At 47.8% G+C, this 14,597-nt stretch overlaps 3 protein-coding genes and 1 non-coding gene across 4 annotated transcripts; 2 read left to right on the top strand and 2 right to left on the bottom strand.

Annotated features, from left to right (window-relative positions):
* Positions 1–3,831: 3,831 nt before the first annotated feature.
* On the bottom strand, positions 3,832–3,934 carry LOC119313163. The gene has a single exon (XR_005151546.1). It is a non-coding gene; the product is annotated as a U6 spliceosomal RNA (small nuclear RNA).
* Positions 3,935–5,374: 1,440 nt separating this feature from the next.
* On the top strand, positions 5,375–7,103 carry LOC119312799 (probable thiol methyltransferase 2). Its single transcript, XM_037588564.1, has 7 exons — positions 5,375–5,586; positions 5,689–5,825; positions 5,922–6,091; positions 6,201–6,300; positions 6,414–6,460; positions 6,568–6,646; positions 6,814–7,103. Exons 1-7 carry the CDS (start codon positions 5,451–5,453, stop codon positions 6,895–6,897), a joined length of 753 nt encoding a protein of 250 aa, XP_037444461.1. The 5' UTR covers positions 5,375–5,450; the 3' UTR covers positions 6,898–7,103.
* Positions 7,104–7,178: 75 nt separating this feature from the next.
* LOC119312798 (poly(ADP-ribose) glycohydrolase 1-like) lies at positions 7,179–11,569 on the bottom strand. The gene is made up of 9 exons (XM_037588563.1): positions 11,036–11,569; positions 10,721–10,925; positions 9,668–9,772; positions 9,087–9,205; positions 8,801–8,944; positions 8,580–8,649; positions 8,123–8,260; positions 7,886–7,948; positions 7,179–7,422 (listed from the first exon to the last, which is right to left on the bottom strand). Exons 1-9 carry the CDS (start codon positions 11,557–11,559, stop codon positions 7,258–7,260), a joined length of 1,533 nt encoding a protein of 510 aa, XP_037444460.1. The 5' UTR covers positions 11,560–11,569; the 3' UTR covers positions 7,179–7,257.
* A 194-nt stretch (positions 11,570–11,763) lies between these two features.
* LOC119312797 (pentatricopeptide repeat-containing protein At2g27610-like) lies at positions 11,764–14,104 on the top strand. The gene has a single exon (XM_037588562.1). It carries the CDS (start codon positions 11,795–11,797, stop codon positions 13,859–13,861), a length of 2,067 nt encoding a protein of 688 aa, XP_037444459.1. The 5' UTR covers positions 11,764–11,794; the 3' UTR covers positions 13,862–14,104.
* Positions 14,105–14,597: the final 493 nt, after the last annotated feature.

The following is a 14,597-nucleotide window of genomic DNA, read 5'->3' as shown; positions in this document are numbered from 1 at the left end:
TAGTACCCAACGCTAGTACTACCACTCAGTCTTGCCGCCGAGACTATGTTGCAAGTCGTTGATAATTTTTTATACACTTGTGCCAATTAAAATTTAATTTTTTTAATTTAAATGTTGGTATGACCTTTCAAGGAAGGACCGAGTCAGAAATGATGATATACGACATAGAGTTGGGGCAGAGCTGATTGAAGAGAAGCTTGTTCAACATCGTCTGAGATGGTTTGGCCTTTTAAGGGAGGAGTGCGTAAAGAGGGATCTGAAGGACTGTAGTATCACTAGAGAACTGGCCATGGACGGGGGTGCGTGAAAGCTTGCTATTCATGTGCCAGAACCATGAATTGGTTGTGAGATTTTATGGGTTTCACCTCTAGCCTACCCCAACTTGTTTGGGGCTAAAGGCTATCACTATTAAAAATTTCGTATGCGCAGGGTGTCGGCGTCTTCACCGAGAGCCAAAACACGGGCACTCGGCAAAGTAAAGAATGCCGAGAGTCGCACTCGGCAAACGGAATAAGTCGGCAAACACACGACAATGCCGAAAGTATTGCTTGGCAAACAGGTTATACTCGGCAAAGGCACTATTTGCCGCGGGCCATTCGGCCACACACGGAAAAGTTTTGCCACGTGGCACATTCGGCGGCGACTAACGGCACGGTCACGGTTGCAACTCTTTGCCGAGAGTGGCTCCCGGCAAAGATTTAGTCCCACCTCGCCTGCCGACTAGCAAAATGACATGTTTAAATAGTTCAATAGTCCAACTGCAGTAAGCTTCGGTCTTCTCTCATTACTAAGAGTCCATACAGTCACTATGAATCTTCTAGTGGTTGTTACCCGAGAGTGGCTCTCAGTAAACGAGCAGTTGCCGAGAGTGGCTCTCGGTAAAGATAAGACCACCATCAAAGTTTAGTCCCACCTCGCCTACAGACAAGCAACAAGACCTGTTTAAATATAAATAGTGGGATAGTCCAGATGCAGTAAGCTTCGGTATTCATTACACTCTTGTTAAGGAGATGGACTATTTGTGATGTCGTAGGATTGCTCGGGATTTGGCACGGTGTCATCATAGGGCCTCTGTAGGGTGTGGTTTTTTAAAAGTTTGGACGTGTTTCGAGTAAGCCTCCTCTGAGGCCGCTTGTAAACCATACCGCCTCCGAGCTAGTATCTGGGTATCGAGAGGGAACGTGTCCGGTTTGTGCAGGACGTGCTGGTCTTGTTGCTCCGTTGGCCTCGAAACTTCTCATGCTCTAAGAGGGGGCAACCGCATGGCACATGAAATTTATTGCTCTGCTAGGGTTTCATCGTCGGAAATTGCAGATCAGCAAGGTGGCACATGAAATCATGCCGGGTAGCGGCATGGGGAATCATTTGTGATGTCCTTGTGTCATGCCTATGCCTTGCACAGAGATGAGAGTTGTTCTTGGAGAAAGAAAATCGTCTTTTGCCGATGGCGGTTGATCTGTGCGAGTTTGTCGTGTGATATACATTTTTCACGCACGATGGACTCGCCCAGCTCGACCATCACCAAAAGTCGAAATATCCGTGAGATAGTATCCGTCATGATTAATTTGCTTAGAAGTAATCTTTGATATTTGATTCTTATGCTATTTTTCATTGTGTGATGAAAGGTGTTAGCATGGATCGATTTCGTGGCAGGCTTGTTGAGGACCGCTTGGCGGCGCTCATTGAGAAGCACCCGCAGCTGATCCTAATAAAGTATTTTGAGGATCTGGCCAAGAAGAATCCCCCAACCAAAGAGAAGAAGGCCCCACCACGTAAGGAGTGTGACGACTCGATGCCATTGAGTCCACAAACGTACATTCCCGACGACACTTGGTCCTCCACCATGGGGGATGCCCCGAAGTGCTCTGACTCCACGATCACCAGTTTCACGGACTACACCTCTGAGTAGTCCACCTAGATAGTTTGGTGTTGATTTAGTGATATAGTCATGTAGGTGCTGATATGGACTTCTTAGATTGCCACTTGCGATGCTTTTGATTGTATGAGTGATGAACGCTTACGTGGATTATGTATGATGTGCTATTTTTAAACTTGCATTATTTCTCTACCTTTTTTTCTCTATCTTTGTAGATGAAGTGGTATGCAGTGTACAGAGATAGATGTCCAGGAGTCTACAATTCATGGTTTGAATGCAATGACAAGTGATTTACTATGAAGGCAGCTCCCACGACTCGTTCAATAGCAGAGAGGAGGCGGAGTATCATTACAATCAGTATGTGCTTAAGCATAAGAGAAAATCTGAATTAGTGGATTCAGTGGATGGGTTGACTTGATGTACTAGCCAGAAACAGCTTATCGGTTTTAGTGGATGGAAGAACTTGATAATTCTCTTTCAGTTTCTGATAATTGTGGTGTTGCTGACCACTTTATTGTTTAGTAAGTAGGCATTTATACTAAAGAGCTACCTTGTGATCTCAAAAGAAGTTCTTGTGAACTATTTTAGGTAATGGTTATGTGAGTTTGTTGTTAGACACTGACACTTGAAATGCATGTTTGTGTTATATATATTTTTGTTGTTATATATATATATATATATATATATATATATATATATATATATATATATATATATATATATATATATATATATATATATATATATATATATATAAAGTGGCATTCGCTGGCGGTTGGTTGTGGCGTCTTTGTCGAGAGCCACTCTCGTCGAGAGCCACTCTCGCCAAAGAGATGACGGAACCAACCGACGTGAGAGTCACTTTATATTGCCTGATGGTACTGTTTGGCTCTCGGCAGTGTTTGCCGAGAGCCCGTATTTTGGCTCTCGGCAAATTCCTATTTGCCGAAGAGGTGTACGCCGGGTGGCCTTTGCCGAGTACAGCACTCGGCAAAGGGTTTACTGGCGGGTTTGGGCCCTTTGCCGAGTGTTCGTGGCACTCGGCGTATAACTCCCAGTAGTGTATGTTCTTGTTGTTGTTGGTATGACCTTTTAAGGAAATGGTAAAACTTTTAGAGTTACGCGCCCAAGTTCTCACATAGTTTGACCCCACCAGATCAATTAGCGCGCAAGGCACGGGTTGCGTCAGGAGAAAGCCTAACTTTCGGCTCCTTCATCTTCACTGCGGACAGGACAGGCCGGATCGACATCAACCCACCAGCCTTCCTTTCCCACACCGTCTTCTTTGGCACTGGCATTCATCATTGACCGCCACGGTGGCATTCGTCGTTGACCGTGTTACTCAGCAAACAACAACCATTAATCTGCAGCATTTTTCATGCTCATCTCTTTCACGGTTGTTGGATGAGCTCGCTAGGTGGTTGCGTAATCAAATAAACTAATGAAACATGTTTCTGCATTATGGGCGAAGCATAGTTGCGATTGAGAGACAATCCCTTAAAAATAAATTAAGGAACACAATCATACTTATATGTGAGGGCATGGTAACAAAAGACTAACGATGAAACTGAATTAATATTAGATTTGTATATAAAAAACAGAAATAAAATTGAGTAGACTAGAAAACTAAAGGTTCAAAAGTTATTACACAGAGGATGTATTTTGTAGGAGTAATACCAAAGAACAAAAGGGTCGTGGCTTCAGGTTTGAAATAGCAGTCGTGAGGACACTTCTGGCCGAGAATGAAAACACCAAGGACCTTTCTATAAGAAGCGCAGTGGAAAACTGCACGTGAGGGGCTAGAAAAGAAGGCTCCGGGGACCCGCGCGCGAAATCTCAAACACTTCTGGCAGAAAATGAAAACACCAAGGAACTTTGTGTAAGAAGCGCAGTGGAAAACTGCACGTGAGGGGCTAGAAAAGAAGGCCTCCGGGGACCCGCGCGCGAAATGTTAAAAAAATTTGGACCATTTCTCGATTTGTGCGTGTCATCCTTGCGCAGGGGCCATGCTAATCTTCTCTGTATCGTTCCAATTTTATCAGATGTCCCCGAAGGGACGAGTCTGCTGCCGCGCTCACGCTTATAAACCGGTGTATCTCTCCTCGGCTGGCCGATGTGGGACTAAACAAACTAGCCTCTGTTTTACTCCCCGCGCTGTCCAGCCGGGAGCCATCCGACGCGCGGTGGGCCGCAAGCAGTGGGCTGGGTATCTCTTGGTGTGGCCCAAAATAATGGAAGAGGATAATGGGCCTTCGTGTTTTCTGAGTGAACAATGAGCCTGGTATTTTTTTTAGATTGAGCCTTGGTGTTATGTTGAGCCGACGTGATAATGCGTGTATTGTTCGTAGTTCAAACATGTAGTACGAGATGTAGTAGTTGGTTAGGTGGACCCTGGTATCCCCAACCCACCAGGGTTCAAATCCTGGTGCTCGCATTATTCCTGGATTTATTTCAGGATTTCCGGCGATGCGCTTTCAGTGGGAGGAGACGTTCCCGTCGACGACGAGGCGCCTACGTGACTTCGTAAATTTCAAGATGATATGCCGGCTTAGTCTCTCGGAGGTGCTCATAGGGGTAGGGTGTGCGTGTGTGCGTTCATAGGGGTGAGTGTATGCGCGTGTATATGAGCGCTTGTGTCTGTACTGATGCTCAAAAAAAAATGAAACGAAAATATATCTATGGTCTCGTCAGTCAGTCAAAATTTTAGCACCAACTGAAATCACTGCAATCCAGTGAATTTCAGTGATTTCAGTTTCCATTTCAGCCAAATGACCGAAATATTCACTTGAATTCAATTAAAAAATTGAAAAAAATTAAAAATATTTTGAAAAATATTGGAATTGTTGTGCTATACTGAAATTGCTGAAATATTTTGGCCGAAACGTAATATTTCAGTGTCTACTGAAATTACTGAAATTCAGTGAATTTTACCGAAATCTCACTGAAAGTGAAAACCATGGTCCCGGGCCATGAAATTCGACTTCTTACTATGTGATGATGATGAATAGGCCGTTTGGCATATTTCTGGAAATAATCACCGTTTTCTCGTGTAAATAGTCGCCGTTTGGAGGCTTTTTTGTTGTTGCTGGTGATGGTGGTGAATTTGGAATGTGACTGGTCAGGTCTGCCCTTCCCCGGCACGGACGAACTTGGCATGTCTCACTCTGTAGTGGTCATTGTTTCATGGACATACAAAATTCATGGGTCATGATTTTGGCTGCAGTTCCTTTTACCATTTGTGATGATAAATGCATAGCACTACGTCTGAGGTTTTCATTCTGAAGAGGAAGAAGAGGCCTGCGGTCACGCGTCGGTCGCTCTCTTTCACTCCTTTTTATCCGTTTATAAGCTTCGTTATTCTATTCGGAGCGAATTCATGGCAAATTGTCGGGATTTTTGGCAGAGATTTGTAAAAGGAGAGGCCGAAGCACGTATGCAGTGACGCACGGGGTTGAGGGGGTGGAGCGGCAGTATTTATACGGGGTATGTCCGGAGTTGTTCTGAAGGCGAAAAAACAGTCGGCTCTGTCTGTACACCTGTTATTATTACTGTAGCCAGTTTCAGTTAAGGTAGAATGGCGTCGACGGCCGTGGCGGACGCGAACGGCGGGGGATTCGGGGTCGGGGCCGCCGGAGTGGGGCAGGTCCTCGACGGCTCCAACCCGGCCATCGTCCGGCTCCGGCAGCTCGTCGACGGGCCCCAGTCCTCAGGTGCTGCTGCTGGCACGTACGCTTACTCGGCATGCAAGCAATCCACTGTCTGTATATCTGCTATTATTCGACTGAAATAGTGGCGCGGCGCGTGTGTTGCAGAGGGGTGGAGGCGGTGCTGGGAGCAGGGCGTGACGCCGTGGGACCTGGGCCAGCCCACGCCGGCCGTCGTCAAGCTGGTGCAGTCCGGCACCCTCCCCGCCGGCGGCGCCACCGTGCTCGTCCCGGGATGCGGCGGGGTACGTACTAGTAGTACACGCTCTACTTACTCATGTTGAGAGATGTACTAGTAAATGAGATTGGTTTGCACCGGCAATCTCATGCACGCGCTGCAGGGGTACGACGCGGTGGCCCTGTCCGGCGGCGGGCGCTCCGTGGTGGGCCTCGACGTCTGCGACGCCGTCATCCAGAGGGCCAGGCAGCGGTCGTCCGACGTGGCCTTCGTCTGCGCCGACTTCTTCACCTGGGCGCCGCCGGAGCCGTTCCACCTCATCTTCGACTACACGTACACACTCTCTTCTACTGCTAATGAAAAATTATACGATTACTTTTAGTGACACTAACTAATGATTTCTTGGTTCATTTTCTCCTGTTGAATTAATAATATTTGTCAGATTCTTCTGCGCCCTTGACCCGTCGGTGAGGCCGGCGTGGGCGGCGAGGATGGAGGAGCTGCTGCGGCCGGACGGAGAGCTCATCACCCTCATGTACCTGGTAAATCATACACTAATCCTACCACTAAGAGCATATATATATATATATATATATATATATACCAGTGCTACTAATCATCAGACACTTAATGATCATGCATGGATGCATTTCAGCCCCAAGACCAGGACTCGGGGCCACCGTACAACACCACAGTGCTCGAGTAAGCATCACATCCCTCCTAATTTTCACTTACGAAAATAATTCATCAGTGTTGAGAGAGACAGAAATGCCAATTCTTCATTTCACCGTCTCTTGTCACGTATGCAGCTACGAGGAGGTGCTCAACCCCCTGGGCTTCGTCATCGAGTCGATCGAAGACAACGATGTTGCAGTCGAGCCATGCAAGGTATTTAGACAAATCTAAGGCAAGAGTTTTGGGACGGAGGGAGTAGCATACGTAGTAACAGTTACAGGCTGTAGAAAACAGTATGTTAGTTTCAGTCAGTTAGTTCAAAACATGTCCAGTAGATTTGTCAGGTAACTAACTCCAGGTGGCAATTTAACTACTTTCAGGGGCTGGAGAAGATCGCAAGGTGGAAGAAGATGGCAGCTGGAGCCGAAACGTCCACAACAGACAAGCCCTCTGATAATCTATAGTTTCCTTGAATGATTAATTTTAAGGGTTTTTTTCCCTTAAAAGGTTACAGTGGAGAGGCATGGCATGACATGCAAAAAATATCGATGCACACAACACTTTTTATTATAATTATTTGTAAGGTCAATGTATGGTTGTCATGTTAATGGCACATTTTAAAACAATACGCGTGTGCTTATTTCTCTTAGTAAATATCCTTCATCGATCATGGATCATGTGGCTCAGTCATGAAATTTATGAATTGCTCTCAAACATTGCTAGCTTGTGGTTAGGGAAACAGATATCCGAGTAATGGTTTTGCAAAGTTGCTGTTCACACAAGTAGGGCACACATCACACAGAAGCTAACCTCGCGAAACTGGGCTACTCGCACATGTAATCCGCATCATTATTGACGTTGTCTTCTGGAAGTAACCAAGTCAAAAAGCCGTCAAAAGTTTCTCTCTTGAGCCTCTGGGATGAATACTCAACAATCATGTGCCACAACTCGCCGACAGTCCATCCGTGGCGTAATACCCACTGGATCACCTGTAACAGCAGAATGATGCAAAAAATTATAAGGTGAAGAGAACATAAAAGGGGAATCTGACAGCATGGGATCACGGACGACTCGATTCGGTGGAGAAAAGAAAAAGGAGGGTCCCTGCCTCCATCTAGAACCATCCATCATATCTAGTTTTAGGCTTTAGTGTGCAAATAAGTCACTCCCTCCTCCTTTCCGGTTTATTAGGCTCATCTTAGAAATCACAGCAACTTCAATCATTGGTTGATTTCACACTGGAAACCAAAATTTAACAGAATTTGATGTAGGATTGCTATATTTGCCTATTCCCAACACAATTCAGTGAGTGGCCGTGGAACCATGAACATGACTAGAGAGGCAAAACTACTACAACTTCGAAACCCAGCTAAATTTTATTCGTTCTACTTCCGTGCATAACTGCATACGCAAAAAAAAATATGTGAAAAGGCTTTCATAGTATTGTGGTACCTCTTCTAGTCTTCTAAGTGACGCATCCTCAAAAGTATAGTAATTAACAAAAAGTCGGTGCGCCTGCAAAATAAGAACAGCCAAGTATATTTGATCACTCCAACAATGTTCATAGTTGAATTTACCGGTATAGACATTTAACCTTCTTTAAAAAAAAGGTATAGATATTTAACTGGGAACAAACAGATGAACTCCTATTCCTGAAAATTCCATTGTGTAATAACATTTTTCCTGTACCTGTGATGCAGCAAGCCACTGAATCATGCTCTTAATTTCAGGGTTTCCACCAAAAGCCCCACAACCCCAGTTTCCGGTTGAAACTCCTATACAGTCAACTGAGTTGACACTTGGATGATTATCCTTGGAATTAGAATCCTGGAACCATGTGTTAAAAGTCAAAAAAATGATCAAAAGTTCAGAACATATAGACACCACCTTCTAATGGCGTGCATGTATTTTAGGTCACTACTTATCATGTTAGACCTCATTTAAAATTATATACACATGCAGCAGAAGTTCATTCCGACAGTTTATTACTAAAATAAATGATAGGGGCAAATACATGCTATCAAGTCATTTTCTGAATCTTAGCAGAGATGGAGATGTTAGACGATGTTTGGCACTTGTGTTCCAAATTAGGTAATTCGTAGAAGGATTCAATTAACAGCAACTTCATGACTCGTTAGGTAAACACCTGCAAAGGCTTCACATCGAACTGATGCTTTGATTGATCCAAAAAACCAACAAATGCTTTGTTCACTTCCCTGCAGAGATGTAGTACCGATGAAAACGAATTAGGAAAACAAATACAACTATACAACTATATTTCGTTTACGAAGGATAGCGACCACAACAAGCTACCAATAAATTATGAAATACTGTCATACATTGAAGTGAAACAAGAACAAGACATACCTTAAAAGACCACTAGTTTCATACTGTAACTTAGTTGGACAGTCCAAGGCATCAATTGCTACAATCCTAGTTTTTCGTCGACCCATTGCATCAAGGGGCTTCGTATCTAAATAATCACCGACAAAGCGGAATGAGGAGCCATACCTGTAAGAAGCAAATGAAGTGTCCATTTACAATGTAAAAATCATCCAGTATTGTGGAGATGCCATAGCTAATTAGTATTGCTGGACTTTTTCTTTTCATTTATGAACTAAATCAAGCGAAGGGTGGAAAGATTTAAACTAACCCCATATACTGTGAGAACCTTTCCGCACCGACAATTTCTATAGCCTCATTATCTTCCATTGAGGCCATGAAGAGCATGCCTACAATCAGTTCTGGGTTTATCATGAAACGGATCTCTTCCTGTACCATAGAAGAAATATAGCATCTATAAGAGAACCATAAAAACCTTGCATCATTGTAAATTATCTTAACTAATCAACTTGCACAACATCAAGATGTGCTATCCAGCAGAATGATGACAAAGCATGAAGGTACTTCAATTCGCATCAGACACCCATGAAGTCAAAACTGGTCTTAAGATAGTGACTGTGGCACAACAATAATTTTCCATGTAGCATAGAAGATGATGGATAAGTGACGTACAATTCATACAAAACGAATGTAGGAATATATTCTAAAACTAGTGCTAAACAAATAACGCCTCATAATTAATGCAATCCATGGAATGGATAAGTGACGTACAATTCATACAAAACGAATGTAGGAATATATTCTAAAACTAGTGCTAAACAAATAACGCCTCATAATTAATGCAATCCATGGAACATTGACGAGGTAATCTACTAATCAGGAAAAAGAGACCTGCACACAGCCCCTGGAAAGTGCACCTCCTCCCAGATATTTATTAGCAAAGTCAACCTCGAGGGCTTCTTCTTCCTCATCTTCGATCAAACCCGAGGAAATTACCTACTAATGAAAAGAAAACAAACAATCAGCAGACTCCATAATAATTGTAAAGACCATGAGGCATTTTGATAACATTATGATAAAAGATAGCCCTAGCTGTTCCTAATATGTACTCCAGTGTCACAGAGTTATCTATTCCTACTAGCCTTATTTCCATTATCATGCCATACCAGGATATAGATAATTTCTCATCCCGCATAGAAATGTTGAGGACACATGATGGAGAACAAACAGATAACATAAAAAAAGACCCAACACATTTACTTTTCCACTGTGTCCAAAGCATGCCTGCCTGGTGATGCTAATTTGCAAACAAACGGTTATTCTAAATAGACCTTCATAGAATGACAGAAAATAACAAAATTCAATAAAATAGTCATGGCAAATTTGCTCAGTACTCCTAAGATCTCATTACAGGAAACTACTCGCATCTAATTGAATACACCTTCACCCTTATGGTTTAGCTGTGATATTTTCTTGACACTTGAAAAAAAAAAACCACAGGCATGTACAATGAGCAAGTTGAACTTCATGTACCATACACCAGTTGCCTGTTTCGAGTTCCCAAATCCCAAAATGACCCCACATGTCTGAGATGGGAAAATGTCGTTTCCAAGGATGCCTAGGGCAATGATTATAGGCCAAAATATGACTGGAAATGTGAAATATGAAGACAAGTAGCTGTTCTGTGTTGTTACAAGACCGGATTGTCGTCTTGATATTGCTTGAGCAGCTAAATCTCAGCTACCTGGTTGTTAATAGATACCAATTAATCAATTTCATGCAAGCTATGTCACATCATGTAAAGAGGAATATGGTCTGAAACAATGCTGGCTACAAGTTCAGCTTTGATTTAACCAACATGGGTGAACCCAACTAACTTGCGCACTATATAATTTCAGAGGAGCCCTGCAGAAGGACTAAGACTGAGAATATGAAGCCACTTACCCGGAATGGACAGAGGGGCACGCTAGATTTCATCCAGGCATCATTGTCAGGGTAGGTAACACCACCGGAGAGGGAGCCGCGCGGAAGAACCTTGCGCTCAAACGACACAAAACCGGCAGGCATCGACGCGGTCACCCTCTCGAAATAGTGAGCAATGCACCTCACTTTGTGCTCCTGGCTTTGCCTCGCATTGTTAGTCAGTGCCCTGCCAAACCATACAGGCATAGGAGATCAGTAAGAACAGCTAGTCAATTTGACACTACAAGGTTTAATTAAACCCTAGGATGCCCAAATGAGCCGAAACTGATGGCATACGAGAACAAGGCGTCGAAATTGATGGCCGGGAGGCGGGCCTCGCCGCGGCCGGCGGTGGGGAACAGGCAGAAGAGCGCGCAGGCGAGCAGCGCGGCGGCGAGCTCCTGGCCGAGGAGCACGAAGCCCGCGTCCTGGGGCCCCAGGAGGCGGAGCCCGGTCGCGGCCCGGGCGCCGGCGTAGTGGGCCTCGAGCAGCGCGGGGAGGCGGAGGAGGAGGCGCGCGAGGCGGGGGAGCACGTCGGAGAACCAGTCCCGCGCGTGCGCCCGCGAGAGGAGGTCGTCGAAGAAGAGCGCGTAGCCCTCGGCGGCGCGCGCGGGGAGCGCCCGGAGGGCGAGGGCCTGGCGGAGGTCGCTGAGCGCGTCGGCGAGCACGTCGCCGGATGTGACCCGGCTCACGTCGGGGCCGAGGGACAGCGCCCTCAGCTGCTCCTGCGCCGCCGCCGGCCAGAACAGCGCCCCGCCGCGCAGCACCACCGGCAGCTGCGGCAGGATCGATCGCAGGTCGCCGCGCGCCTCCATCTCCATCGCTGCTGCTGCTCCCTCTCTCTCTCTACAGCTTTCCCTTCTCTCTCTAGCTTCGTTTGCGTCGCCGTTGGGCCTGAATGTGTATTCTTTTGTTGGGCCCACTACGGGCTCGTCTCGGCCCACGTGAGCAGAGCGGCCCAATTGCGACGCTGGGCTGAAGCTTATCCATTTCCAGCTCGTTGCTTCCTCTCTGCGGCTCCAAGCTCTTTGCCATGGGAGTGGACACGGCCGAGCAATGGCCGCCAAGCTCCTCCCGGCGACGCCAAGCCCGCCGCCGCGCCGCGGCCTCCGGCGCGAGACGGCGGAGGTGGTGCGCGACTGCAAGCAGCTGGACGGGCTCATGAAGGCCGGCAGGGTGGCGGACGCCCTGGACCTGTTCGACCGGATGCCGCGCAAGAACGTCGTGGCGTGGACCTCGGCCGTGTCCGGGCTGACACGCAACGGCCGCCCGGAGGCCGCTGTCGAGATGTTCGCGGACATGGTGGGGTCCGGCGTCGCGCCGAACGACTTCGCCTGCAACGCGGCGCTGGCGGCGTGCGCGGCCGCGGGCCCGGGCGCGCTCCGCGCCGGGGAGCAGCTGCACTCGCTCGCCGTGCGTGCGGGGCTCGCCGGGGACGCGTGGGTCGGGAGCTGCCTGGTCGAGCTCTACGCGCGGTGCGGCTCCACGCGCGCGGCCGAGCTCGTGCTGGCCCGGATGGACTCGCCGGACGTCGTGGCGTACACCTCGCTCGTCTCGGCGCTCTGCCGGAGCGGCGAGTTCGGGCAGGCGGTGGAGGCGCTCGGCCAGATGGTGGTGCGGGGGGTGGAGCCGAACGAGCACACGGTGACGAGCATCCTGGCGGCGGCGTGCTGCCCGCTGGTTCTCGGCGTGCAGATACATGGCTACATGATCAAGGCGATGGGCTCGTCACAGAGCGTCTACGCGTCGAGCGCGCTGATCGATTTCTACTCGAGAAATGGCGAGTTCGACATGGCGAGGACGGTCTTCGACAACCTCCAGTGCAAGAACGTGGTCACCTGGTGCACCATGATGCAGCTGCACGTCAGAGATGGAAGGCCGGAGGATGCACTGCAGCTGTTCGACGAAATGATCTCGGAGGGCATTGTCGATCCAAACGAGTTTGCATTCTCGATCGCTCTTGGTGCCTGTGAGTCCATCGCTCTGGGGAGTCAGCTTCACTCTTTGGCCATCAAGCATGACCTGGCGAGTGATCTCCGGGTGTCCAATGCCCTGCTCTCCATGTATGGCAGGAGCGGCCTCGTCGAAGAGCTCGAGGCCGTGCTCCGTGGCATCGAGGACCCAGACATTGTCAGCTGGACAGCAGCAATCTCTGCATACTTTCAGAACGGCCATGGTGAGAAGGCCATAGCACTGCTCGCCCAGATGCACTCACAAGGTCTCATGCCAAACGACTACGCCTTCTCCAGCGTGCTAAGCTCCTGCGCAGACCTGGCATTGCTGGACCAAGGGAGGCAGTTCCATTGCCTGGCCCTGAAGCTAGGGTGCGACATGAAGACCTGCACCGGGAACGCGCTGATCAACATGTACTCCAAGTGCGGCCAGATCGTGCCAGCGAGGCTTGCGTTCGACGTCATGGATCACCGTGATGTGACGTCCTGGAACTCGCTGATCCACGGGTACGCGCAGCACGGTGAGGTGGACATGGCTTTGAAGGCGTTCAGCGAGATGTGTCCCAATGGCGGTGAGCCCAATGAGTCGACGCTCCTGGGAATCCTAGCAGCTTGCAACCACGCCGGGCTGGTGGACGAAGGTGTGGCATTCTTCAGATCAGCAATGGCCGGCCGGTATGGCGCCTTCCTGACACCCTCACACTATGCCTGCGTGGTCGACATGCTGGGCCGAAGTGGCAGGTTCGACGACGCGCTCTGCCTGATCGAGGAGATACCTTTTGAGCCCGGCATTCTAGTGTGGAAGACGCTGTTGGCGTCATGCAGGCTGCACGGCAACCTGGAGACGGGGAGGATCGCCGCCGAGAAGCTCGTGGAGCTCTCGGACCAGGACTCGGCGAGCTACGTGCTGATGTCTGGCATCCACGCGATGCACGGGGAGTGGCGTGACGCCGCCGTGGTGCGGCGGAGGATGGACGATGCCGGGGTGAGAAAGGAGGCCGGGCGCAGCTGGGTGGAGGTCAGGAACGTGGTACATGCCTTCGTCGCCCGGGACGGGTCTCACCCGGACTCGCCGTCCATCTACCGGACGCTCCAGGGATTATCTGATGCCATGCGAGATACAGCCTACAACGGAGATGTTGAATTCTTCGATGTACATATGCAGATATAGATGTGAAAAAATTAGTGCATATCACTGTTCTGTCAAGGTAACTGGGTCTTTGTTCTTTTCAAATTGCCACTTGCATTACACTGTTCTTTGTAGCTACTGGTATAAGCTTACAAATATGTGAATGATAGGTGCTGTATGCTATGTAGGCATGCAGCAATATCAAATTATCAATAGCATATTGTTTTCAGTATGTAACAATTAAAATGTGCTGCAGAAAGTTGATTAAAACACTTTTCAGTGTGACATCGACGATTGCTATGCTTTAGTTTTATTTACTTACCCTATTTGGCATTAGACTCGCTAGTAAACTGGGTTTATAAGTTCCAAGGAACCATCCTGTATTTTGATATTCTTAGACTGTATGCAGGTGTGGCTGTAGCATGCCTTCTCAAGTACTCCAGGTGTGGCACTACACTAACTAATCACATGAACATAACAGACACATAGCTACGAGTTACACTGACAGTTTGGACTGTGACTTAAAAGATTGCCTCGGAACGTCAACCAAATGAGCTAATTTCTCTAGATAGCTGAAGTGAATGAGGGAAGAAGCTTGTCTTCTCCGAGGAGAGAATTTTCTTTACAAGTTCTCAAGAAGATTGGTGATACATATGATGGATTTGTCAGTTCGGTGTTCCACTATGGTGCATTGGTTCACTTGTGATTTCCTGATGCCACTGGCCATACCTTTGGTCATTTTTGTTGTAAATATTCCAGAGTTTGACATTAAAAACGC

Source organism: Triticum dicoccoides, chromosome 5B (assembly GCF_002162155.2).
Source record: "Triticum dicoccoides isolate Atlit2015 ecotype Zavitan chromosome 5B, WEW_v2.0, whole genome shotgun sequence".
NCBI lineage: Eukaryota > Viridiplantae > Streptophyta > Magnoliopsida > Poales > Poaceae > Triticum > Triticum dicoccoides.
The sequence above is the reverse complement of the archived record's forward strand: the minus strand, read 5'-3'. Positions and strand labels throughout refer to the sequence as shown.